Here is a 27,206-nt window from a genome sequence, read left to right on the forward strand (position 1 = left end):
AAGGAGCCGGGGTGCAGCGCGGGGGGAGGGGGACAACGGGGGAGGGCCGGACTCTGGTGCCACCAAGAGGAGTGAGGAGCCCCGGGGTCTTCTCCACTCTCCATCCTGCACCTTGGCTCTCCCGGGACCCTGTCACTGCCCCACCTGCTCTGTCCTGCTTCACAGGTGAAGACCGCCTTCCAGGTGAGACGCTGGTTTCAATGTGAGCCACCACACGGCACGGGTAGGAAAGCGCCCCGTGAAGACCCGATGGGTCCCTGATGCCCCCGCCTGGTTGGCGCACGCTTTGTGCCAACTGTCGACCGTCCCGGGACCCCCGTCTGCTGAACTGTCCACCTGCTCACCCCGGCACCTCACCCAGAGCCTGGCCCTTGGCCAGCAGCCGGCGTGCGCGAGGAGGGTTCCAGAAGGTCGAGGACAGAGCCAGTGTCCGTTCCCCCCAGGCGCCCAGTGACCGGTGAGCAATGACAGTCCCCGGGGTTTAAGTCAACGCCCCTGAAGGACCGCGGGCCGTGTCTGGCACACGGCCGCCGCCACCGCAGCAAAGGCTGGTTAAACCAGGGGAGTTACAGGTGCGCACACAGGGCGATCCCCTCCCCCTCCCCCTCGGAAACCTCACAGACCTGGGATACTGAAAAACACGGAAAGAACCTAAAAGATGGGCTTGCAGCCCCAAAGTCTCTGCATGAACTCACAGCCCAGACGCCCAGGTGAGGGCCTTGGCTCTGAGACCGTGGGAATCTCTCCTTTGTAATCAGAGGACCCGGGCTGGCTTGTCTGAGCCTCATTATCTGTCCCCAGAGCCCTGACCTGGGGCCACTGAGATGTGTAAGAGGGACAGCTCCCCTCGCTCTGCTTCCCCTGAAAGGAACCGCTGGAGTGAGAAGTTACCCCGGAGGTGTAAAACCCTAACAAGGTGAGAAAGACCACAGGCAGGTCAAGCAGGGAACGAAAGGACCCTGAACTTCCCGGGCGACCACTGTCCGCTTTACCATCTGCAGCTGTGAATCCTCTGTTTTCCTCCTTTTAATCAATTACCAGCAAGGGCGGCCGGGCCTAGGGAAGCCTGGGGTGGGGCCCACGGGACCGACTGCCCCACAAGGCCGTCGCCTCCCCTCCAGTGGCCGTCCGGCCATCACGTGCGGGATGCCACCAAGGCGGGCTCCCGGGGTCGGGCGCTGCACACACCTAGTGCATCTCGGAGTTGACCTTGTCTTGGAAGATGTACAGGTTGTTGGTGGCCGCGATGGCGATGATGTTCTCGGCCGGGTGCCAGGCCGTGTGCAGGATCTTCTTGGTGAAGTCCAGGCTGTCCACGCTGATGTCATCCCGTCGGCGTTTGCCGCCCACGCACACACGCCGCGGCTTGAGCACCGCGCGGGGCTTGCTGCTCTCCCTGGAGGCCTCCAGGGTCACGTCCCGCTTGGTGTTCCGGTCGAACATGCGGAAGAAGTTGTTGTAGGCCCCGGTCATGATGACGCTGGCGGAGGAGGAGAGGCGTCAGGTGGGGAGGACGTGGGAAAGGGAGGGCCGCCCCTTCTTAAAACACAAACCCAGGCTTGGCGTGGGGGTGGGGGGCGCAGCTGCAGAGCCAACGGTCCCGGGAAAGGGAGCCCACGGGAGGGGACGGGATGGGGGGCCAGGCCTACCCCAGTGACACCTCCCCCTCGGGGTCTCATCCTCAGATTTCAAGGCCAGAACTAAGACCCCGTTAATGCTCCGTCCCAAACACCACGGACTTCTGCACCTTCCGCTTTGCTCCGGGAGCGAGAGCCCTAGACTTTCAGGAGACGAGGCCGCAGCAGAGTGGAGCCAAGGGACCAAACACAGAAGACGCTGGGCTGTACACGCGGGGCGTGACCAAGGGCAGGCCCGCCCCGCCCTTCCCGCAGGGCCCTGGGACCCCTGTTCTCTGCGCAGTTGTGTCCATGAACGCTGTTCGCACGCAGCTGATGTGCAGAAGTTCACAGACCTGCCCCGCCCCGCTAGGGAGAATTTTCTGTCTGTCCATCCATTAGGGAAACGAGGGGTCTGCCTGGCTGGCGTCGCTCAGTGGGTGGGGCATCATCCCACAAAGTGACCGGTCTCCGGTGTGACTCCTGGTCAGGGAACAGGCCTGGGTTGCGGGTTTGGTCCCGTCGGGGCGGGTGCAAGAGGCAACCATTGGTCGATGTTTCTCTCCCTCTTTCTCACTCCCCGCCCCTCTCTAAAAATAAAATCTTTACAAAAGAAGGAAAACAAGGGGACTCTCCTCTCTCCTTCCCCCGAGTAAGTCAGCCCCCCCGAGTTCTGACCCTACAGAGGAAGCACAGTCCTCGGCTCAGGGCCTGGCCCATGTGGGCCGAGAACTCCTTTTGGTTCCTGTCCTCGGCTTTGGGGCTCCACCGGCCGTGCGGTGCCTGGAGGTGGCCAGGCGCCCCCGAAGCGGGGCTTGGCCGGAGCCCACCATGCACTGGGTCAGTGTTTGCAGGCACCTGCCCTTGACCCCAAACTGTCTTCTCTGGCCTCGTGTTTGGGGGCAATAGGGGGGCTAAAGCCCCTCTGTAAACAGGCTTTTCCGTGGGTGTTCTGGGGTGGCCAGGTGGACCCCGGTGGGCCCAGGTGGGGCTCATGGGCAGCCATTCTTCTGTGTGGTGAGTGGAAGGGCCTCCCTGAAGCTCCCTGGGGAGCGGTGGGGGTGGGCCCATGCCTGGGGAGGGGGCCAGTCAGAATGTTCTGCCTTTTTAAGAGATTTGTCATCTCCGGAGATGAAGGGAGGGTGGGTGGGGAATCTGAATATATTTTCTGGCTCTATTCTCTTCTGTTCTAAAGCTCTGCCTCTAAAACCTTAATTTGTGTGACCAGAATGGTTTGTGGTTGAGACAATTCAATGACGGGTGTGGGGGCGCCCGTGGGAGTGTGGAGCCCACCCAGCTGCTCGGGTGAGGAGAGCGCCTGCCGCCTCCAACCAGCCTGAAGAAGCCCCTCTTCGCTCCCAAGGACACGCTGGACTGGCTCTAATGTCCCCTCAGTCATGACCCGGGGACCTCCCAGCCTTGGGACCCCCCAGTGTGGGAGCAGGGAGCCTGCTGAGCCTGAAAACACCCCAGAACCAGAGAAAGTCTGGCGACTCAGTCACTGTAAGAGGGGGAGAGCCAGCGGCTGCCCCTCAGCGGCCCCGTGCCCGGTCTTAGCCAAGAGGAGGCCACCGGTGTGTGACCCTCAGCCAGGTCCTCTCCGGGAGCGTCCTCGACCTTAACTGGGGGCCCGGAACAGAGGCCAGGCTGGAAGGAAGGCATGGCAGCGAAGTCCCCGACCCAGAGCGGGCCTCCTAGAAGGCACCCCAGCACGAGGCCCTGCTGAGAGCCCACTCAAGGCCTGGGGACATCTTCCCGGGGGTTTCTGCGGCCCAGACGAGACGGGCCACACCAGAGGACAGAGCTGGGGACCTGGTTGTGGCCAAGGCTGCAGAAGGAAGAGAGGCCACACTGTCCCCGGGGCCCAAGTGTCCTCAGGCCGGGGGGTGGGGGGGACGGGGACTTAGGGTTAACGCTGGCCATAACGAGTGGGCCCTCGGGGGCAACTCTGGCCTGTCCACTGACACGGGTCCCCGTGCAGCCGTGGTGACAGAGGAACCACGCCCTGAATAGCGTGCAAAGGGTCGCGGGAGCATGCGGGGGCGGGGGGCGTGGTATGCACGCGCTAGCAGCTACTCTGACCCCCCGACCCAGGGCTGCACCCCCATCAGGCCTGGCTTCCCCAGACAACAAGGGGGGACACGCCTGTGGCCCTGGAAGGCATCCACGGCGTCAGGGCGGGGTCAGGTTGGGTGACACCCGCCAGGACCCACAGGAAGCCAGCGCTGAGGAGCGGGATGCCCGCAGGCCATGCTTTTCCGAGGTGGCTCCTGCCTTCCCCCCTTCCCGCCCCCTTCCCGCCCCCTGCTGGTCCCTGTGGTGCCGACCTGGGGACCCTGAATGACGTGGCTGAGGCAACAGCAAGGGAAGGTGGGTTCTCTCCTTCCCCCGGGGAGAGCCGGGCCGCCCACCCCCGCCCTCAGACCGCGCCCTGTGACCTCCACCCCAGCCCGGGCCGCCCTCTTAGGCGGTCAGTGCCCAGAGCCTGCGAGCCAGAGGCGCCCCCGGGGGCCTGCTCCCCGCCTGGAGAGCCCATCGGTGCCCACAGCGGCCTCGCCGGGGTGGACTCAGCAGCGGGGGGGCGGGGGCCGCCATGGTCCTCAAACAGGCGTGCTGGGCAGGGAGCTAGGCCAGAGCAGCTGCCGGGAGCTCGGGCTGGGGTCAGGGCGCAGGCAGGGCGGCCCCCGGTGCTGGGTGCTCTGGGGTCGGTCACTGGCCTCCCTGGAGGGACGGGCACGGAGGCCTTGCTCTCCCCACCCGAGTTACTGGGCCTAAAAGGCAAAGGCTCGCTCCCAGGCCCCGGCAGTGTGGGCAGGCGCTGGGCTCTGGCCGGCCCACCTGGGTCCACTCCCCGCTCTGCTTTCCCACCTGTAAAATGGGACAGCCCAGGGACCCCAGCCCCCCTGAGTGTGGGCTAGGTGACACAGTCAGGCACCTAGAAAGGAGCTGGGCTCTGGAGACCCCACCTCCCAACTGCCAACAGGTGCCTCTCATTCCAGTCCTCGGGGTCTGAAGCCCCGCCTGCTTCTTCTGAGCCCCAACCCAGACTGGGGAAGCAGAGGGGAGGTTTCCAGGGCAGGGCCCTGCCTTCCCGGAGGGCCACATCCCTCCTCCACAGAGGCAACTCTCCTTTGTTCCTTAGGACACACGCCACACCCAGTGGGGGCTTTCACACAACACCCACTCTTTTCCTGACCATGAGGGGAGGGGATCAGGTCGCCGAAGGCAGCTGCACCCACAGTTGCTGACCCTGGCTCTATTAAGGGGCAGGCCCCACCGGCACCTCCACGGCAGACAGAGTCTCCTCCCCACCTGCAGGGAGAGGGACTCCCACCTGGGAACACCAGGTCCCAGCCCCGTGCAAACCACGACAGGCCAGGACACAATGGCCCATTGCTCACATCCTTAAATGCTCTCTTACATGCCAGGAGGTTCTCTGAACAGGGCACAGGGCAGCCCCTGCCCTGGCTTGCATCTGGGCCAGGTGCTCGCCCTCTGCTGGCCTCGTTTTCCTCAGCTGCATGTGGGATCAGTGGGCCACTCCTGTGCCCCAGCTCCACTCGTTCCACTGGGAAAGGCTCCTGCCCCATCCCTGTGGTTCTGGAGGGTTTATCAATCAAGCACTCCATCTGTCCCCTGTTGGCCACCCGCTGATTGGCTCAAAGAGTAAGCATGTGACCCAAACAAAGCCAATCAGATCCTGCCCTGGGAGTTTTTCATAGGCCCTGGTAGGGGTTGTGAGGACAAGGGAGGGGGCCCGGTATGGGGTCACCATCCCAGCAGCAAGGGGGAGATGTCTACAGTAGGAGATGATGAGGCAGAGTGTAAGGAAAAGCAGGGAGGGGCAGAGGTGAGAATGGATGCAGAGGAGATGGCCCCAAAGACACAGCGTGAGTGCTGGGGTAGCCATGCCTGCAACTGCTCAGAACCAGCCCCGGCTTGTCTGACTCTTGCAGCTGGAAGATGCTTTGCTGACACAAATCCCCCTCTCCCAGGCAGATCAAGGAGAGCTTCCTAGAGGAGGTGGTATTTAAGCTGGGTCTTGGAGGCTTGGAGGTATTTACCTTTTGCCGGCATTAAGAACAGAACCCCCACCCCACAACCCATTGGCAGTGTTTGCCAGGGGACCCCCAATGTGTTAGGGCCTACAACTCAGGTGGGTACCCCAGCAGCCTGCCCTCACTGAGCACGTCTGGGGTCATCCTGGGTGCAGGTGCCTGGAGGGAGTGCCAGGTGTCCCCTCACCCAGGCTCAGGCTGGCGCCTCCGTCCGGCTTTCTCTGCATCCTGAAGTGGCCCCCTTTCACCTCCAGGCTGGTCCCTCTGCCACAGAGCACAGCCCTGCTCAGAGGCCCGCACAGGCCTGGTGGGCCCCAGGGTGTCAGCAGCAGCTGCAGGAGACTCCACTCCTGAGCATCTGGCTTTACCCGCCTTGGGGCCCTACGGCTTCCTGGTGGCCCCGCCCGGCCCAAGGCCTGAGGTTACCTGTCGCTCCCGTTCCAGGCACATTCAAACTTGTCGAAAATGCAGTCATTCTCATACAGGGAACAGAGCTTGCTCCGCAGGTAATCGTGAACCTGGCGCGAGAAGGGGGCTAGGTGAGTCAGCAGGGGGAGGACACCTGACCATCCCCGCCACGCAGGGAAGACAGAGAAGGGAGGTACAACGCTCCAACATGGGCTCTGAATCTGCCACTGCTCAGCTGTGAGGCAGCCTCCACATATCCTAACCTCTCAGAACCCCAGCTTCCCCTTCTGCAAAATGGGACTGATGGCACCCCTTCCCAGGGACGGTGAGGAGTAGAGATAACAAGTGTCAAGTGGGTGGAACCCCGTGTTCACCTTGGTGACACCATGAGGGTTTGCTGGGGCTTCTCAGGGTGGAGGGGGTGTTATCCCGTTCACATCTGCATAACCCAATCCTACGCATTCTAAAAGGTCCAGCAGAAACATCACCTCCTCCAGGAAGCCTCCCTGATCTCCCCAGCTAAAGGCATAAATGGAAACAACTTCAAAGCAATTTTATAGCCGTCCAATATTTCTTTCAAGTCTCCTGAATTTTGTTTCCTACTCCCTAGTATGTCTGGATGAATCGTAACATAAGAAGAATAAATCGTAGGGACTTTCCAGGAATGTGCCACATGCTCCCCCCACAGGCCTGGCTAACAAGGTCTGTGCCGAGGACTCAGACATGCAACGCTCCCCCTTCATCAGCGCGTGCGCCAAGGGTGCTCCCCGAGAGGGCAAAGCCTGCTGTCCTGACGGCAGGACCATGGACGCCAGCTTCTGGGGAGGGATGCCGCCGTCTGCACCTTAATCATGTGCACCCTCATCGTCTGCACCCAGACTAGTGCTCATCTTGTTGCCCTGGGGCCTGGACCACACGCCGGTCACAGCCCAGCCTTGCGACAGGAGCCCCCAAGCAGAGGACATACAGCTAGCTCCCTGCGAGGCTGGGCTGAGCAGCCCCCTTGGCCACACACTGTGTCAGCTTCATCTCCTGAGCCTGTGTCTCCACCTGCGACACGGGCCTAGGAAAGCCCCCTACACGTGGGAAAGCCCCTCCGTGGGAGTTCTCAGCACAGGAAAGCATGGGGGTCTCCCGCCAGCAGACGGCTCCACGGTCGCCCACACCCCAGCCCACCTGGTAGGTCTCGATGGGCCTCGCTTCCATGTTCAGGTCCCAGACCTTGACCGTGAGATAGTCCCTGGTGAGCATGTACCGGCCGCTGTGGCTGAACTTCACGTCGGACACAGAAGAGATGATTTCTGAGAAGAAGGAGCGGTTGCTGGGGTCCTCAGGCTCTTCGAAGACTGCAGAGACAAACCGACAGAAGAGACGGCGTCACCAGCCGCGCCTGCCCACGGCCTCGGCACCACACGGCTCTGTTTCCACCCTGCGTGCGTGCTGTACGGTCATTCAGTCGTTCAGCAAACCTGTAACGGAATACCTGTCAGGCATCGGCCCATGACGGACCCTGCAGAGCGGGAGGCACCAGCCATGTTTACTAAGCACTGACTCTGAGCCCTTTCTGTGCATTACTGCATCTAATCCCTGATAAAAATAGCATTTTTATTCCCACACTAGAACCCAGGAAACTGAGGCACAGAGGGCTGACACCCTGGCCCGCCGTCTCAGAGCTGGAAGAACGTGTGGAGTTGAGTTTGAGCGGCACTGCGCTGGCTTGCTGCCCTCTCCTGCCTCCTGGCGGTGACACTGAAGGCCCGGGCCGTGAGGTGTCCCGGCCTCCTCTTGGTGCCGGACTGCGTCCTGGAGCAGGCGGGGCACTGCCTGGGGCTCTGCCCGGCGGCCCTGGGGCCTCTGTCCACGGGATGCTAGGCGCTCGTGGCCGAGCCCGCTGGCAGGCGCGCTCTGCCTGGCTGCCACAGGGGCTGGAGCCCAGTCAAGTCTCCGCGCCCCCAGATGGATCTCAAGTCCCACTTTCTCTCTCCACCTGCCAAGTAAATGCTGTTCCCAGAAATACAGGCCTGCCCCTGGCTCCCCTCTGCAGGGCGGCGGGGATCACCCGACACTGGTCCGACGCCCGCTTGCAATCACTCTCCGGCTCATTCACTCATTCCTTCTCTCGGCCACCCAGTCCATACGGGGCGTCCGCCCTGTGCAGGGACCGGGAGCTGCCCGGAGCAACACGAGGCTCTCCTGGAGCCCACACGCCCCCCGCAGAGACGCCCAATGACGCTCAGGGACAGGCTCTTCTGTCAGGCAGTGACCAACCCCGGGGGGCAACACAGAGCGGTGAGGAGACAGAGGGGTGGTGCCACTGATGAGGACTGGGGGGGGGGCCTCTGGGGCAGGCGCCATGTGAGCAGAGGCTGCATGAAGTGAGGTGGCGGAGCCCTCCAGGCAGAAGGGGCGGCCGTGCAAACGTCCTGAGACAGACACAAGCTGAAGGCCACGCAGACGGAGGACGGGAGTGGGCAAGGCTCTGGACACCAAGGGAAGGAGTCCATGCCCTAGGCAATGGGGAGCCACGGAAGAGCGTGGAGGGAGGGCATGGTGAGGTGCCAGCTTCTCTGGGATGCCCCTCAGGGGGCCTCCTGGCCGGTCACCATTGGCCTCTATAACCTCTGAATTCTGACTGGTCATCTCAGAAAACCATGTTCTGTGCCCGGGTCCCCCTGACAATTACACAGCCCCCTTACTTCTGTATCTACAGACATTCATAGATTTCCTCTGACAAGTCAGAAAGGGATCAGTGGCACGTTCCTTTCCTCCCAGAAGCCTGCAGTGAAGAAAACATAATAACACTGCATTTCTTTAATAAAATGAACAGCGATATAGACCTGATATTTGGAAGGAAGGGGGCAGAGGGTTTGAGGGAAGAGGGACCCCAAACTCTCAGCAGGGACGCAGACAGGCCCAGCACCGTCCCAGGTACCCTGCGGCAAGGAACCCCCTCTTGACTAAACGTGCATTTCTGCCGCTAGGGGTCAGAACAGAAGGTGAGGTACAAAAACATAAAGCCGGGTCTGCCTCTTGCACCCCAACTGGGAGAGGATCTTTTGCACCCCCTCATCCTCGGTGGTTTTCTCTGGCCAGACCCCACCTAAACCAGTGGGGCCCGTCCTGCTGACCCCACCCACATGCCCTCGTGTGGTTAGGGGACCAGATCGCAGAGGGGGGTGTACCCACACAGGATGTCACAGGGCCCCGGACGGCATCTTCTGCTGCTCCAAGGCTCAGCAAACCGCAAAGGCGAGAGGTCACTAGGAAGATCTAATCAATAGTTGAAAACAGACCCCACGCAGCCCACTGGAACCTCAGTTCTGGCTGTACTTGGCATGTGGGATGGATTTTTAAACGCAAAAGGATCAGAACTGAAAATGATTAATGGGAAGGGATTTTAACAAGCCTGAACTAGAAGTTCTTATTTTTCTTTTGAAACATTTCTAGGCAAGTTTTGATAATGATAATTTTTTAATCAAAGGACAGCAGTCTGCTAGGCCCTCCCCCATATCAGCCCTTCCCCCGCCCCTCCCCCATCACGCACAACAGCATGCCTCCCAGGCATGAGTAAGAGACACAGGGGGTCCCCCGCTAATTGATGGATCCGCTGAGAACATTTCACGGTCATCACTGCTGCAGAGAGTTTAAGGCGCCCTCCCTGATCCCCTGTCCCTTGCCCCCGGCTCAGTCCCACCGCCCCTCCCCCACCCTCATCATTTTGAGGCTGGAGGGCTCCAAGTCCGCAGAGATCTCCACCCTACTGCTTTTCCATGGTTTTGCCTAATTAAGGCCTCCTGGCCCTTGCTGGTTCCCTGACAGCCATGCCCTCTTCTCTGGGTGTCTCGTGGTCTCACTACCATCACACACTCAGGAGACAGGTGAGAAGCACGCTCCCCAGAGCCAAAGTGACGCAAAGGGGCCCCGGGGGAGCCCAGCCAAGGCTCCGGAGCACCTGTGCCTCTCAGGGGACACAGGGGACGCCCGGGGCCGGCGCCCGCCGCCCTCTCAGCCCCGCACACAGCTCCGCCGGCCGCCCTCCTTGCTGAGAACGCTGCGCGGCTCCCAGTGCCCACAGGATCGAGGGGCAAGCTCTGACGTGTGGCTGAGAGGCTCCTTCTGAACCAGGCCCCCTGGCTCGCTGCTCCAGCCTCACCTCCACAGGTCCAACCTCCTGCAGCCACATGCCAACCCCTTTCCAGCTAGAGTCCCAGAGCCTCCAACGGGGGGCGGGGCGGGGGGCAGGCAGCGCCTGTAGCGCAGCACCACACTGGGCCGCTCTCTCGGGGTCACTTCCTGCGGGGCCTCCCAGCGCGTACCCTGCCACCTGCCAGGCAGCGGGGCGTTGCCCGGTGCCCTGGCGGTTCCCTCGCCTGGCGGAGGTCAGACTTGGAGGCCCCGGCCCTGCGGGGGGCTGGGGGCTGCCACTTACTGAGGCTGCGTGACTCTCCCCCTGCAGTTATTTTCTCACACGTTCTGTCCCTGAAATGGCCTTTCCCATCCAGAACCCCAGTCTTCCCTACAAACCTCTGTGCTCCCTTTTGAGCCTCAACTCAAATGCCCAGGCCTCCCCGCATGTCGTCCAGATGCTGCAAAGAAATCAAATGCTCACCCTCTTGCACGGCACCAGCAGAGGTGTGTGGCCACCTCGTGGGGCTGAGTGCTCCCTTGGGTCAGGGGTCTGCCCTCCGTCATCCGTCACCTTGGCCTCCTGCCCAGCCTGGAGCCCAGTGCCACTCACGGAGCAGAATCCGCGGGTGCCGCCTGCCGATGCCGCCTCTTCTCTGCACCGCGGCTGACAAGTTTCAGCCCCAGCCTGGCACAAGTCCCCTTCCGTGTCTAGGCCCAGCAGGGACGCCTAGAGCGGCCCCTGAGTGCCCATGGCTCTTGCTGTGTCCCTCTCAGTGGCACCCGCTATGCGCTACCGCTGTCACCAGTGTGTGGATGGTCTTCTCTGGGCAGGATGGGGAGGAGGGGGTTAAACTGAGCCGGCAGAATTGATCAGCTGGGGCCGGGGTGAAGGGGCATCAGGATTAGATGGCAGAATTGCATTGGCTTGAGCCACACATTCAAGGACAAGGGTGCGGGTCAGTGAGGACTGGGAGGGACAGACAGACAGACAGCAGAGGTCAGGGGCCTGCAGTGCGTGGAACAGGAGAACACAAGAGGCCGGCCCAGGATCCCGGGGAGTCCTGCCTGGCTGCTGCTCCCGGTTGCCCTGGCAACAGGTCCCGCCTCTGCGCCGATATTCTGCAAGGACATCCCCTGGAAGGATGGGCACGCGCGTCCAGGCTGCCCCTGCCGGGCTCCAGGAGAAGCCCAGGCTAGCCCCTCAGGCAGAGCTCTGGGAGGGGTTATGGGGGGTGGGGGGTGGGGGGCTACACAGCAGTAAAAGGAGGAGTTGGGGTGTGGGTCACAGGGTTCCCAGCGTTGGGGCGCAGGCCTCTTGCGCGGCTGCCACCCTGCCCCCGCTGCACACATACAGCGGGAAGGCTGAGGCTGTGCAGAGCGGGTGGGATACAGCATCGCTACAGGCGGCGGGCAGTTCTCGGCTTGTACCTGTGCCCTGCTCAGCCCCGGGTGTCAGGCCCCATGCCAGCCGGGGTTCTGCTCCCCGCCTCGGCCTCTGCCCCCGAAGCCTGCCCCTTCTTCCCCCGCAGCCAGGCTCCCCGGCTTCCCATCCCTGCCTTGTTGTGCTCTTCTTCACGCCTCAAGGAGCAGAGGGGCCTCCGCTAGGCACCTTAATTAAGAGCCAAGTGCATCAGAGCAGCCACAACAGACAGATGGACAGACGTCTTCAGAAAGCCTCCCCCCTTGAATGCTCCCACTTATTAATCAGCCCACTTGCTCCATAAAGGCCAGCTCCCCCTCTCAGCCCCGAGACCGTATCCACCCAGGCTGCCCAATCGCCCGCCATTCAGTGTGGGACCTGACCTCCTTCACGCCTCTGCCCCACCCCCACAGAGCAGCCAGAGGGACCCTGTTAACACACAGCCAGGCCAGGTCCCCCCTGCCCAAAAGCCCCTCTCTCCTACCTGCACAGCCACTGGCCATTCCCTTTGTTGGCAGATTTTGCCCTGGCTCTGTGTCCAAGTATCTGGAGCCTCCCCAGCAGGGTGAGGCCTGCAAGTACCCCACCCGGCCCCTTTCAATGAACCAGGCTCACCCACAATTCCCCCAAGAGTTCTTAGTTCTCAAGGCTTCTGTGAGAGGAAGTAAGAAAGAGCACAGGTTGACAGGCAGAGACTGTCGAAGCCTCCCTCTTGGTTCTACCTAGCTGCGTGACCTTGGGGAAATGTCTTAGCCTCTCTATGCCTCCGTGTAGTCAACAACAGTGGCCCCTTGAGATGTGCACATCCTAATCCTTGGAACCTGGCGTTTGCTGCCTCACATGGAAAAAGACTCTGCAAATGTGACTAAGGGTCCTGAGTGGTGGAGACTGTCCTGGTCTCTCCAGGGGGCCTGCTGTGACCACAGCGGTCTGGAGAGGGGGACAGGGTCAAGGCAGGAGAGGAGACAAGGTGATGGAAGTGGAGGTTGGAGTGCCGCACTTTGAAGACGGAGGAGGACTGCAGGCAGCCTCTAGAAGATTCTCCCCTGAAGCTTCCAGAAGGAACACAGCCCTATCAACGCCTGGATTTTAGGCCTCTGAGCCCCAGAGTTGCACAAGGACATGCCTGCGTTGTTTTAAGCCACCAAGCGAGTGGCGACGTGTTACGGCAGCCACGGGAGCGAATGCACTCAGTCTGTGAAGTGAGGACAATCAGCCCCCCGTCCCAGGGCAGCTCGGAGGATCTAACGAGATGTCACAACGCCAGACGGGCAGCAGGCGCTTGCTGTGGTTATGACTTCACCCGGCACAGGGACAGCACGTAGTGGGGGTCCCAGCAGGGGAGGCCACTGTCATTAGCACCTAGTCTAAGACGGCTCTGTGCTCCAGCACCGCCCTTCCTTCTGGCAGACTCTGCTGGTAAAAGCAGAAATAACTGTCTATTTTGAGGACTCATGTACAGTCGTTTCCATGGTTACGCTGTCACGATGACTAGCAGACAAAAGACCTTGATTTCTTCTGTGCTGGATACTGTGTTGTAGAAGGACAGGCAGCTCTGGGCCGGCAGTGCTGGCCGGGGCGGGGGCAGGGAGGGGCACCCCAGCTCTGCCCAAGGAGGCCTGGGGAAGCCACGGCTCTTCTCTGAGCCTCGGTTTCCTCACCTGCCCAGAGGAGGCACCAATGTCCACCTGTGATCCAGGACCCCCTTCACTCAGTGCTCAGCAACCACCGTGTCCCCTACTGGGAAGGGGATGACGTGAGCACCCATCCCGGGATGTCCCTCTCAGCCGGTCCCCGAGCTGGGACAGTAGCTGGGTGAGGGGATGGACTGAGAGGTAAAGAAAGGGTTCTCATCTCCAAGCCTCTTTGAAAAAATCTAGCTCAAATAGCAATCATTTGTGTTCAAAACCCCAGCACCACCCGCGGCGTGGCGGGCGGCGGCTGGCTCAGTCACTCACAAGAACCAAGGGCGAACAAGATCTGGACAAAGTCCATGAAGGACAGACGGGCGGCCACTCGCTGCTGGAAATGGAAGCTGCGGAGGCGGGACAAGCTGGCGGGCACCAGCCGCTGCGCTCCAGGGGGAGCTCCTGCCCAGGATATCGAGTTTGAGGATGAGAAACATCTAGGAAACTTTAAAATACAAAATGAACTCCGATAACCGGTATAAACCAACAATAAGATTTACACGTGAGGTTTACTAAGACTTCAGTGTATTACATTAACTGTTTCTGGGTAAGAGAAAAACAGGCCCAGCGCATTTCACCAGAGTGGACCAGTCTTCGTAACACTGCACAGAGAGCACAGAAAGACCAAGACCAACTTCCCCTCTAATCGTTTATGCAAAAGCGCTGACCCCAGCGTCACCGGGCAGCAAAAGCCCGCGGTGGCCTGAAGCCGTGATGTCCCTCCCTTCATACCTTGGCCCTGCCGAGGCCTTCTGGAACCTCATGGGTGCCCCGTGACTCTGCGCGGCCCTGAGGGTAATTAATGCTCACGCAGCCCTGGGGGGCGGGGGCGGTGAGTCACTGAAAGTGAAGTCAGAGGTCTCGCACGTGAGTCTGGGCTGGTTCGCACGCATGCAGCTCGTACACCGCCTGGCCTGTGACAATGACGTGCTGGGACTCCGGGCAGGTGTGCCTGCTTGGGAAAGGTCCAGGTGCCGCTGCCTGGGGAGGGGCGCTCTGCGCACTCAGACCCCCTCGGGAACAGGATGAGGACATTACAGAGGCCCGGGATGGGGGGCTGAGACGTCCACCCCAGCCCCCCGAAGAGCATCATTCAAACACCATGGGGTTCACAAAGCCGTTCCTCTCTAGCCCCCTAAACACGGCCGGGCCCGCACACGTGTGTCCCTGACTTGAAGCTGGCACCCACAGCTCAGGTACAAGCACAGGGACACGTGTCGAGAGGCAAGGAGCAGCCACTTCTTCCCTCAGACGCCCTTTCTTGGCATATTTCTTTCCAGGGTTTTCTGTTTCCGGTTGTTTTGGTCAGACAGTCACGGCTGTGCTTTTCTGTGCTTTTCCCTACGGGATTCGGTAACGTAACCATTTTCTGTGTCATTGATAACCTTCTAGATCAATATCTGAAACCGAACAGTGTTCTGTTACACAGACGTCATTGTCTTCAGCTCTGGAGGACATTCAGCATGTTTCTGACCTCTGGCCCCTAGACACGAGGAGGTACCGTGATGTCTCACCCTTCCTCCCACGGGCTCCCCGAGGGGCAGGGCTGGACCGGGAGCGGGGTCACGGGTGGCGGCATGAGAAGGTGGCCGGGGGTGTCCCGTGCGAGGTGGCCTGTGTCCGAATCACTGACCTGTGCGTACGTTATGCTCGCGGCTAAGGGGGACTGGAGGCTGGTGACCCGCTGACCTTGAGGAGGGGGGAGGGTCTCCTGGGTTCCCCGGGTGAGCCCAATGGCATCTCAAGCGCCCTCAGAAGTGAGGGGGAGGCAGCAGAGTCAGCCAGTGCAGGAGACACCTGAGCGGCCGTGCCTGGCCTGGAAGGGGGGGAAGAGGCCCCGAGCCCAGAAAGGCAGGCGGCCCTAGAAGGCGGGGGGAGGGAATGCAGGGGCGCTCCCCGGAACTTCCAGAAAGGACCCAGCCCGCAGACACCACCTCGCTTATTGTCTGGTGAGAGCTCGTCAGACTTCCGAACCGCAGAACCCTGAGACAAGAAGTGGTGTTTGAAGCCACTGCATCTGGTCATCTGCTAGGGCGGCGCCGGGACGCAGCCTGGGGGCTGGCGTGGGGCCGGCCACGCACACCCTCTCGCCCCAGGGAAGCCTGGGCGGCCCCTGGGCCCCCGTCCAATGCCCACACCACCCTCTCCCGCAAGCCCCCGCCCTGCAGACACCGCTGTCTTCTGACCCCTCCTTGGAGCCCAGTACAAAGGCTCTCACACGGCCCGTGTCCCAAGCAAGCCTGCCCCCCCCCACCAGCCGTGTGCCTGTCCCAGCAAAGCACCCCACCTTCACCCCAGGACACAAACCAAACTGAGTCACCCTGGTCCCGTCCCACTCGGCAAAGCCTGCGTCTCAGCCGTCAAAGGACACCCAGCCGTGCCGTCCCGTCTCCGGCCGCTGCCGTCCCACCCTGGGGTCCACCCAGCGTGTCGTCTCCTGCGAGCGCCCACCCCTGCTCCGCGGGGGCCCTCTGCAGTCACCCCCTTCCCAGATACGCATCTCTGGGGCGCAGCCCGGCCCGGGCCCTCCGCCAGCTCCCCGCGCCGCGGGCACTTACGTTTGGAGTGCTTGTCGCACAGCGCGGCGGCCCGCATGTCACAGAGGCGCAGGGAGCCCTTGCTGCTGCTGTAGACGAAGAGGTTGCAGTGGTGCGGGTGGAACTCGGACGCCGTGATCACCTCCGTGAGCTCCTCCATGTTGGCCGGTTTGATGTCCACGATGTCCGGCCCGGTCAAGGAAGGGCGCCGGCTGCTCTGCCTTCCCGAGCCCGGGGACCCTCGGGGCCCCCCCTCCCCCCGACGTGCCCACCTGGCTAAGCTGCCTCTGCGTTCCCCAGACTCTGGGACCAACCCCGGCCCCAGAGAGACCCTAAGCTGCGGGCCTGCGTGTTGAACCTCCTGCTGGTGGCCCCATCTGGGTGCCCATCCAGGGTCCCCCAAAGGCTGGACGTGCCACCTCCCTCCTGACCTGTGCCCTCTCCACAGCCCGTGCCCACCCGCTGCCCAGCCCCCCCCACCAGGAGAACCCCTGAGGCCTCCCCACTCTGTGCACCTTCCCCGTCAAGAGCCCAACATGAGGGCAGGAGCATCCACGGAGCGCTGCTGCAGGCTGGGCCCCCTGTGAACTGGCTGGGCTGAGCCTGCGGCTGCTGGGGGCCCCCTCCTTCTGCATACGGTGTGGGCTGTGGCCATGCAGGGACCCAGGACCTGGCATACAGGGAGTGCTGCGGGGCTGCTCTGTCCCTTTGCTGGGGGTTGGGGGGGGTGGGTAGGGTGGAGGGGCTTGTATCTGCGACTATGACGAAGGGAAGCCGGGGAGCCTGTGGGTAGGGCAGACAGCGCTGGAGCTGAGGGGGGACTAGAGGATCCAGCCAGACCTCTTGAACCCTGCATCAAGCTGCACCTGAAGCCACGCCCCCGGACTGTTAAATACGGGAGCCCCTGAGTCTGTACCCTGCTCAGGGCTGAGAATGCTGTCGCCTGCAAAGGCAGCAGCCCTGACAGACACACTGGCCCCCAGAGGGGCAGGCAGCTTGTCCACCTGGCTCAGTGAGTGGCAAGGCTGCAGTCCCGTCCACTCCCTGTTGCTGTGACAGCAAACTGGGACCCCTGGTGTGGCATTCAAGGCCGCGCCCACACCCGCCTCTTCATGGATCCTTCTGGCTTCAGATGCTACTAGTGATTTGCCCTCCAGGCCTCCCCACCCCCAACACCGATGACGACCTTGGCCTCTGGTCCTCCCAGCCCTGCCTGGGGCTCCGCACAGCCGGTCCCTCCAATTGGACCCACCCCTCCCTCTGCACGTGCACGGGGCCCTGCAGTAGGAGCCTGGAGTTTGAATCCCAGCTCGGCCAGCTCCCGGCTGCGTGACCGGGGGTGAGCTCCCCAGTTCCCCATGCCTCAGTTTCCTCATCTGTAAAATGGGTCGACAGTCCTAAGCTCAGGTCCGCTGTGGAGACGAGAAGGAGCACAGCCTGGGCACCCCGCCCGATGCCCCTCAGAGCTGATCCCCTCCCATCAGCCCCTCCCCCGCCCAGCCCAGGCTGCTGTCTCCCCCGAGAGAAAGAGGCATTTTCTGTAAATGTCTGTCAACAAGGGAGTTTATAAAATATCAGAAGAGATGTTGACTCTGTGCAGTCAGAAGCACAGAGGAGGGTCTCTGCTCACACCCCCATCTCGCTTCCTAGGAGCCCCTCGTAACCAGCAACTCGGAATCACATCAAGACATAAGGAGCGGACAAGGGCTACGTCACCAGTGCCTGAAATGGTCTCCCTGGAAACCGTGGCTTCCTGGTGCAACACGGAGCAGAGACGAAATCGTGGAAAATGAGAAAAGCCGAGACGCCTGTGACACTGATGCCACCACCACCAGCCTTGCAGTCACCCCTCACTCCCCGCCCCGCCCGGCAGCCCAGGGCTGAGGTCCTCACGGCCCAGGCGGCGGGGACAGAGCCTTCCTGTCCTCGTGCCCCTGGTGGAGGGACACAGGGCCATAGGCCCGGTCAGCGTTTGTCTCTGAATCCCATGATCCAGAGCCACGCCCAGCACCCCAGGGCACGGCCGTCTATCCGGGCCCTGGCCCCCTGCTCCCCGGCGGCCTCTCTGAGACCCCTGGCTCAGCTCACGGAGGACCTGCCCGGGCCTGCCGCCTCGTGCTCCCTGGTGCCTCAGGTGTGTGAAGGGGGTTAGTTCCTGAGTGGGGCTGTCCCTGTTGAGTCCCCTTAGTCATATCATAAAGCAGGGGGCTGAAGCCAGACTCCTGGCAAGGGGGGGGCGGGTGTGGAGGAAGCCTCGTACGTAGCACGGCGACTGCCCCAAAGGGACCCCGCAAACCTCCGCCTGGGCCCACACCCCTGCGGCCACCTGCCTGCGAATGCTGAGACACCTGGCCCCACAGAGACCATGAGCAGTGGCTTTGACTTTGGCAGTGACCAGTGCTGGCCTGGAAGCCATGGGCTTTGGCCTGGGTGTCTGGGCGTGGCTCTCTCTGGAATGTCAATGCCGTGTGCAAAAGTCCTTCCCATTCTGCAGGCCTCGACTTCCCTCATTTGCAGAAGGAGGGGTTGGGCACGACCCCAGCTGCCCTTCCATTCTGAGGAAGCACCCCCAGGTAACCTCTCCCCCTTTCCCGACCAGCTTCATGAGCCCACCTGTCGGGGATGCTATGCAAGGCTCAGGGCAGGACCAACCTCCCGTGAGAAGGAACAAGATGAGGCTCATTGATGAGCCCCTCCCCGGGCAGAGCCACATAAATTAGTCACACTCTGCTCTTCCATCTCAGTGCCCTCCAGCTGCTAAACTTCCAACCCGGGGATGGCAGCTGGGAAGGGTTTTCCCTGCAAGGAAAGTTTGGCAGACGCAGGTGGGCGGACAGAGGAGCGGGTCACGAGGGGCGCCGAAAGGAGGGAAGGGAAACTCACTCCAGTGCCACAGCCCCCCACGGAGCACAAGGCGTCTTTCTCCAGTGCAGTGGGTGGGGTGACGTCCCCCAAGAACCGATACACTCCCCCTCCTAACCCGCAGAGACTGTGAACTCGACCATTTAGAAAGAGGACCCCTGCTGTTATAGTCAAGGACCTGAAGATGAGGTCATCCTGGGTTTGGGTGGGCCCTAAATCCAGCGACAAGTGTCCTTATAAGAGGCACCCGGCGGAGAAGACAGAGGATACCAGAGGAGGAGACTGGGGCAGAGCAGCTACAAAGACTGCCTGGGCCAGCGGGAGCCCGGAGAGGCAGGAAGGACCCTCCCCTGGGGCCTCCAGAGGGGGCGCAGCCCTGCCCCCACCTTCGTTTCAGACGTCCAGCCTCCAGAACTGGAACACATTTCCGTTGTGTTAAGCGCCGTGTTTGTAAAAATCGGTTATGGTGGTCCCAGGAAACTCAGACCCCCAGCTGCATCCCGGGAGCGGGGAGCAACAGCAGGGGCGCAATGCCGGCACCATGGATAGATTTCTCTGTGCCCCTCCTAGACTGCTTCTTCCCCTGGAGTTCCGGTTTAGCCCCCCAGCCCCGAGACACCAAGCCAGGAAGCAGGGTGGCTTCTCATCCCTCCTCCCTCTTCCTCCTTCACCATATCCTACGGCCGCCAAGTCCTGGGGCGCCTCCGCCTGAGGGCCCCTGCCTCTGGCCGCCCTCCCAGCCTCAGCCAGAGTGCACTCCCAAAAGGAGGGGTGGGGTTCCCACCGCCCTGCTTGGTGGCCTCCTCGCGGGCACCCCGCCGGGCCTACAAGACCCGTCATGATCACCTGCTCATAGCTCAGGCTGCACCCCGGGGACTCAGGGAAGCTCAGAAGCAGGAGTCTGGCCTGCCCCAGAGAGAAGTCTGGGACTCTTCCTGCAAGGACGCAGGGACGGAATGGAACGGACGTCAGGCAGGCCTTCTGCACAGTCATCACATCTGCAGAGATTTTTATAGAAACTCCGTCACCTCTGACTGCCAAGGGCAGCACCCGACGTCCGGAAGCCGCTGGGATCACACCAGCACCATGCCCTGTCGCCGGCCCTCAGGCCGCAGCTGGGCGGACCCCACGGGGAACGTCAGACGGGCGGCCACTGGACCTCCAGGGGCCCTCGTCCCACTGAGCTGCCCCCCTGTGCACCTCGGTGCCTCACCTACATGGGGCACAGGGGCAAACGGCCATCGCTCGCCCACGGGGCCAGCCTCTCCCGACCGTAAGAGGAGTTGAGCTCATGAAACACACAGGCGTGGCTGGTGTGTGCTGTGCGGTGAGCAGCTCACGTGACACGCGGGATGGGGGCAGTTCCACACGCCGGGAGGCACACAATCAGCGGCTGCTGTCGTGACGGGCTTTAGTTGTGACACCTCTGCAGGTCACTGCAGACACGGCAACTCCTTGGGAACATAATCAGTCCCCCAGGGGCCAGTGAGGACAGTGCCCTGCAGGAAGGGCCCCCCACTCCTCCCCCAGGAAGGACTGCCCCTGCGCTGCGCACGCAGGTGGCAGAGCAGGGACAGACCCAGCTCTTCTCGCTGCCCCCCTGTTCGGAAGTGACTGCATCTCCGCGACATGCAGCTCCCCCACGGGGTCAGCACCCCCGGGGGTGCTGCGGCTGGGCTCCACAAGGCCGATGCTGAGAGTGGGCGGGGGCGCAGTGGGGAGAAGGACGGGGCCTTGGGCTCCATCGATTTCACTGAGCAAAGCGAGCTTTTATCTGGCAGGAGCACGCTCTCAGGATGGGAGAGGCTGTTACCATGGTGACAGAGCCGCCGAGGAGTGAGGATGGAGGCAGCTCTGCCAAGGGCCACGAGGGGCCTCCCACACAGACCCCCAGGGACACCGGTGCCCCGGAAACCTCCCGCACACGGGGGCGGTCTCCCTGGGGCGCAGCCAGCAAAGCGGCTTTCTTTCCAGCAAATTTTCTCCAAAAGCTGAACCGGTTGCCAGCATCGGCTGGGAGCACTCAGGCCAAGCCCCGTCGGATCGATCGGAGGGCTCCTGGCACCTGCCTCTGCGTCAGCTTCCATGGGCTGCCGTAGCAGGACGCCACCGTGGGGCTGCAACAGGAGAAAATGACTCTCAGTTCTGGACACCGGAAGTCCAATACCAAGGTGGCAGCGGAGCTGGCTTCTCGGAGGCCTCTCTCTTCGGCCTGCACACGGCCACCTTCTTGCTGTGTCTCCGCGTGGTCCTTTCTCCCCTGTGTCCAAATCGCCTCTTCTTACAAGGACACCAGTCCTATTGGATCAGGGCCCATGGATGGCCTCACTTTACTGTAATCATGTCTATAAAGATCGTACCTCCCTGCAGTCACATTCCGATGTCCTGGGGGCGAGGACTTCAACACACAGCTTTTGGGGGTCACAGTTCAGCCCATGACCGCCTCCTTCCCTCCTCTGCTGGGAACCTGGAATATGACGGTGCCGTGTGCTCAGGAAGAAGACCCCAGATGGCCGGGGGCAGGCGGGACCACGGGGGAGGGGCCCTTCTGCGTCACTGCTCACTGCACAGCCCCCGGGAGCCCTTGCGTGTTTTCTCTGTGCGGTGAGCCCGTCTACACATCCCTACCGCAGGTCGGGTTACGCGGCTCCCCAATACTCAGACAGGAAGGCAAGCACTGAGCTCTGGGTCACAAAGCCCGGGCCTGACAGTCCAACCCCACCGTGTGACAGCCGTGGGACTCGCGGAAACCCCCGCAGCCTCTCTGCGCCTTGCTCTTCTCATCTGCACAATGGGTTGGTGATACCTGCCCTGTGGGGCTGTCAGAAGGACTTAATGCGATGCTGTATGTCAAAGGCCCAGCAAATGGGTAGTACTTTCAGCAATAATTGAGTCAGTTAAGTCAGAATCAGAGCCGTTCTCTTCCTCTGAAAAAACATGGGTGCAAGCAGGTTGCAGAAGCTGCTGTGCCCGACCCTGTGAGGCTCCGGGCTGAGCTGTGTGTCTGGGTCTCTGTAGCCTGCAGGGAAGCCCGGGTGGAAGCACAGAGCTGGGACACACTCCCAGAGGGCTGCTTCTCCTGGCTCACAAAGGGGCAAGCCAGACCCCGCCCCCACTTCCCGGGGCTCCTAGCCCAGGAGCACAGCAGACATCAGCCGCATGGGTGGTGCTGCAGGAGGGACATCCAGGGCGCATGCGATGGGGTTTAGAACCGGTCTCTGAGGTGGTCTGGAGAGTCGGGGAAGGGTCCTCTGAGAGCAGGCAGGAGTCATCTGGGCGGAGGGCCGGGAGCGGGGTGTGCTCCATGTGAAGGGGACATGTCAGATGAGAAGCTGCGAGAGGCCGCGGTCGCGGTCCTGGAGGCAGGCAGAGGAAGGGAGCGGGGCTGCGGCCTGGGGTCCACGGGGTTCTCATCAGGAGCTTGTTACAGAACTGCCTGGGGGTCTGTCAGGAAGGGGTGGGATCCCCACGGAGCGGCAGGTCCAGACCGTTAGGGGAAACTTTAGAGACACGCACCTGCCAGAGCTCATGCATCCGGCCGCCTGTGCTGCACACAGTGTGAAAAACACCTGCCTTCCCTTCGGGTCTCAAGCAAGAGCCAGGGAACCGTATCCACAGATGCGGCTGGATGGGCAGGCGAGTGCCCAGGATGGGGAGGGGCTGTGGCAGGTGCCGCGCCTCTCAGAGCGTGTCTCTGGGGGAGAGGATGACCGCACCTCCCACCGAGAGGCTGGGAGCCTGCCCACCAGGCCCTGCCACTTCCCAGCTGGGTGGCTCTGGGTAGGTCACGTGCCTTTCTGTGGCTCAGCTTCCTCCTGTAAAGGGGGCACATTGTGATGGCAACTCCACGGTGTTGCCCAGAAGATTAAATAGATTAACATGTTCAAGGGGCTGCACCAGGCCCCCTGTGTGCTCCGTTTCTTTACTCCTTACATGTGTCCTTCCCTTGAGGGATCTGGCCCAGTGTGCATTCATGGAAGTCGCTGGCCAGGAAGTGAGGCAGGGAATCTGATGCCAGGTCTCCCAGACCTGGCGCCCAGACCACTGCTCTGGGACCGCAGCGCCCTGGGGCCCACATGTACAGGGAGGTGTCTACGTCCTGGGACCGCATGGGGACTGTGAGCCTCCTCACCCCAGAGCCACTAACCACAGCCACTCACAAGGGCCTACTATGTGCCGGGCCCTGAGTCACGTGTTGGATACAGAGAGGGCGCACATTGGGTTCCTAATCTTGGGCATTTTGCCAGAACACGGGGGAGGCGGTCATGTTAACAGATGAGGAAAGCCCATGTGACAGGGAGTGTGTGCCCAGAGGGACTCTGACCTGCCCGGGAGGGGCGCAGAGTAGACACAGCACCGGTGACCGAGTGCAGGGGCCAACGGGAGCCAGCCTGCCTATGACTGGATGACCAGAGAAGGGGCAGCAGAAGGCAGAGCCCGGGCCCCGCACTGTGACACAAAGGGACACCCAGTGGCCTGAGGTGTGGGTAAGCCTGATGCAGGGGACCCCGGCGGGACAGGCAGGGCCGGCACCAAGGGTCACAGGACACTGTGGAGGGACTCGGACTTTATCCAGAAGCTGATGGGGACGGATGTGGTCAGACCAGAGGGTCCGATGAGCCACTGTCCCGGCTTGGTGGGGGGCTGGCTGGCTGGCTGGGCAAGGTGGGATTCAGGCAACGGGCCAGGCAGGAACAGGGTGGCAGAGCTGAGCCTCTGACGGGGACAGAGAGGAAGACATGACACCTGAGCCACCAGAGGAGCATGGAAGGGCCTGGCACCTCTTTCCATCCTGCGGGCGAGGGAGAGGGAGGCTGGGGCCCCCATGTTGAGCCTTGGTGGCAGACCGAGTAAGGCCCTGCAGCTCTGTGTGTCACGCGGAGGAGAGGCTCAGGAAGTCCTGGGTGCCCCTCCCTCCGTTCAGAGCCACCAGTTCTGCAATTAGCCACAGGAAGGGCCTCCAAGTCAGCTTTTCTCCTGCCCAGTAGTCAAAACCACACCCATGTTTCTCCCTTATTAAAAAAAGCCTGCCTTCCTTTCTCTTTAAAAGCTTCTCTAAAAAGCAATTCTGCTTATTCTGCTTACGTGGAAAGGGTTCCTGCCTGGACACAAGGAGACGGTAACACGGAAAATTCCCAGCAGCCTCGACTGAACAGCGGCATCGGGACAAGTGAAGACACCGGAGAGCCAGGGTGGAAGGAATGGAACCCCGGGGTCCCAAGTCCCCGGGGAGGTCCTTGCTCAAAGGGCGTCAGATTCACAGCCACTCTGCAGCTCAGCGTCAGTCACAGCTCCCCGCCTCCTCCCGCCCTGGAAATGAAACACCTCTTCTCATCACTCGGCGGGTGTCGCCCGTCACCGCGCCTGCGACCACAGGCCGGTCAGCTCCCCTGCCAGCGGAGGCTGGACCCCGCAGGATGGGCGCCAGGTCTCCCCCCGTTTTGTCACTCTGGTGGCCAAGCAGGCCAGGTGGAGGGCCACATGCAGCGTGATTCTCTGATGAACCGGTCTAATCGGGGCAGGTCTGCAAGCCACCCCAGACCCCGGAGACCCCGCTCGCTCCTTCCGTCTGCTCAGTGGGCACTTGGGTTCCACAGGCGAGGGCCATGGGGACCCCCCCTTTCTGCCACCTTCAGCAGAGTAATACACACACCGCCTCCTCTAAGGGCCGGGATGCTTTTATAGTCGATCAACTACCAATTCATTTTCACAAAACTGGAGGCTACACACAGGCAGGATCTGCAGCCAGGGGAGCCCCTGGTTCCCAGGGGGACCCCGAATCCACAACTGCTCCCCTCCTGTCGCTGGGCCTCGCCTCCTCCTCGCCTAGCTTAGATCCTTGGGTCAACCGTTACTTCCTCTCCCTTGTGTACACCGGCAGCCCCGGGACTGCTCATTCTCTTGGCAAAACCACCGCCCGGGCTCCCTCCCACCCGCCCCGGGCCGCGGACTCAGACGATCGGGGCCGGGGAAACAGGCTGCCCCCACACTCTCCCAGCACGGACCGCCTGTGTGCGTGCTGGACGTGTGACGGGGTCTTGTAGTAACGGTTTACGGTCTGGCTGCTCCGGGAGGGCGGGGCCTTTTTCTGATTCAGGCATTGGGAGCGAGGCCTCCTTCACATGCATCTCCAAAGCACCGTCTGGTGTCACAGCTGGAAATGCGGACTTGGGACTGGAGGGGTGACACTGGCCAGGAAGGAGCTCTGAGCAAGTTACCCGGGCTCCCTGTGACTCAGTTTCCTCATATGTAAAGGAGGGCCATGGCAGTCCCTACGACACAGGGTTCTCGTGAGGATAAAATGAGTTCATATTAACACGTTAATGTGAGGCGAGAGCTGCGCTGTAATTATGACTATCACCATTAACCCTCAGAACAGGGACAGCGTAGCAGCCTGCCGTCTCCGTCCCCTGCTGGGCCAGGTCTCAGCCTTCCCCAGGCTCACGACAGTTCATCAAGGGTTCGTTCCTCACCAGTTGGTGGGGGCTGCAGTCAGTGCTAGGGCCCCTAGCTTGTCCAAACACAGGGGGCCCCCGAGCAGGGTCCCCCTCAACTCCATCTGGCTGGGCTTCAGACACCCTGGTTGTCACTCTGAGCCCTGGGTGGGACCCCAGGGAAGGAACTGCAGAGGAGCCTTGGTTTATGGTCTCAGGTGGGTCAGCCATTCCTCCCCCAGGAGGGCTGACTCCAAGACCCTCACCTCCTCCTCCATCCCTGGTGGGCTCCCTGGAGGTGGTGAGGAGTCGCCTGTAACCTTCACAGCCAGGGTTTTCAAGTGCTCATAAATAAGCTCCGCATGATCTCATTCGCACACCGTGGGCTCACCAAAAGCGGAGCAAAGCAGAAGCCCCCACGCCGGCTCCCTTACCAGCCAGCCAGCCAGCCGACCCCACACAGATGCCACTACACGGGCCGCTGGCGGGGCTGCAGCGGGAAAGGATACTGAAGCTCCTGTCGGTGATGGCCAGGTGCCAGAGGTTGATGCGCAGGTCATCGGCGGACATGTACGTCTCACAGTCGCTGTTGACGGAGATGGAGTTGATGTGGTAGGTGTGGCCGTTGGCGAAGACTCTGCGCGGGCTCACCTCCACCATCAGGTCCATGGGCTTCAGCACAGGCACCTACAGGGCAGGGGGCGGTCAGAGCAGGGCCGTTGGCCGGGGCCGGCCCCGGGGACCTGCAGCCACGCAGGGCCACGTGGCCCGTGTGCACTGCCACCAGCACTGCAGGAGAGCCCGCTTCCTTCGCGCGAACTCCCGGGCACTTCCCGCCTCTCTCTGGGCCTCGGTTTCCCTCTATGTAACGAAGGTTATAGGACTTGCTCCAACCTCAGGTGGGGCTGAAAGGCTGAACTCATAGCCCCTCACCTCATCCTCACAAGCCCTCTCTCCCCCGGGAAAGATGCCCCCCCCCACACTTGGCAGCTAAGGAAACTGAGGCACAGAGCAGGAAGAGGAGCTCAGCCAGGACCTGAACCCAACCATGGCTCAAATCTCAGGGGCCTGTCGCGTCCCAAAATCCTCATCATTTAGTAAAAGAACCACAGCTGTGCTTCCCGTCGGCCAGACTCTTCCGAGGTCCACCCCGTACCTGCAGTGACGTCACCGTGGACAGGTCCTTAAGCTTCCCTTCCTCATCCTTCAGGTTATAGCCCTCGGGCCTCTTATCTCGCTCGGTAATCTTCCACAGTTTGATAGTTTTGTCTTTAAAGATAAGGAAATGAAACAAGACCGATGATTAGCACAGAGAATGGAGCATCGCCCTGGTCCACTAGATACAGACGCACCGTCCAGAAACTACTCAGCCATCACCTGCACTTAGACACGTAGGTTCTTCCTGATTTCCTCCCGTGTAAATGGATGCAGCGAACACCTTTGCATACGGGACCCCCGCCTTCCTTCTCTAGCTCCTCACAATTGAGCCCAGCGGCGACAGTGCAGGGTCAAAGGGCATGACACAGTTAAGGGCGCTTATCCGTCCCGACACCGACTTCCAGAAAGACGGGACTCCTGTCACCTCACTGCCCTTTGACCGCAACCCAGAGAGAGCTGTGTCCACCCCAGTGCACAAACGAGGAAACTGAGGCTTGGGGTGCTTCCCAAGGTCACAGGGCTGGGACAGAGCCCAGGCCGGTCCGCCGGTGCCCCCAGGCAGCTCTGATGGCGGGGTTGAGAGGATGGGGGTGAGCAGAAGGCAGAGCACGGGGTGCGCAGTCTCCGGCCCCAGGCCCAGCACCAGCCGAGGCAGGATGGCCCCGGGGGCCGCACCCCCAGAGTGGGCCCTGGTGAAGCAGGAGTCCAGCCGGGCGCCTCCTCAGGGGCCTCCATGGCAAAGGGCCAGCCAGGTTCCCAAACCCGTGCGGGGTCACACCACCTAGAGATGACCCCCACTCTGGGCAGCCTGGGGATCCGGGGTTCGGGGGAAGAGTTAGGTTTGCCCAGGTGTCCCCGTTCCCTGGCCTGGCCTCCTTCATTGGGAGTATCAACCCT

General features: G+C 61.8%; 1 protein-coding gene across 1 annotated transcript in view; it reads right to left on the reverse strand.

Moving 5' to 3' along the window:
* Positions 1–218: 218 nt before the first annotated feature.
* PPP2R2C (protein phosphatase 2 regulatory subunit Bgamma) overlaps positions 219–27,206 on the reverse strand; it is a 76,807-nt gene continuing 49,819 nt past the window's right edge. Inside the window, exons 4-9 of the mRNA XM_090267099.1 lie at positions 26,308–26,420; positions 25,659–25,838; positions 15,877–16,039; positions 7,259–7,428; positions 6,101–6,192; positions 219–1,480 (exon numbers count right to left, since the gene is read on the reverse strand). Coding sequence (XP_090123225.1) covers positions 1,189–1,480; positions 6,101–6,192; positions 7,259–7,428; positions 15,877–16,039; positions 25,659–25,838; positions 26,308–26,420 — 1,010 coding nt within the window. The 3' untranslated portion in view covers positions 219–1,188. The remainder of the gene's footprint in view (positions 1,481–6,100; positions 6,193–7,258; positions 7,429–15,876; positions 16,040–25,658; positions 25,839–26,307; positions 26,421–27,206) is intronic.

This window comes from Furipterus horrens, unplaced genomic scaffold, assembly GCF_987537825.1.
Source record: "Furipterus horrens unplaced genomic scaffold, mFurHor1.1.pri manual_scaffold_2, whole genome shotgun sequence".
NCBI classification, from domain to species: Eukaryota; Metazoa; Chordata; class Mammalia; order Chiroptera; family Furipteridae; genus Furipterus; species Furipterus horrens.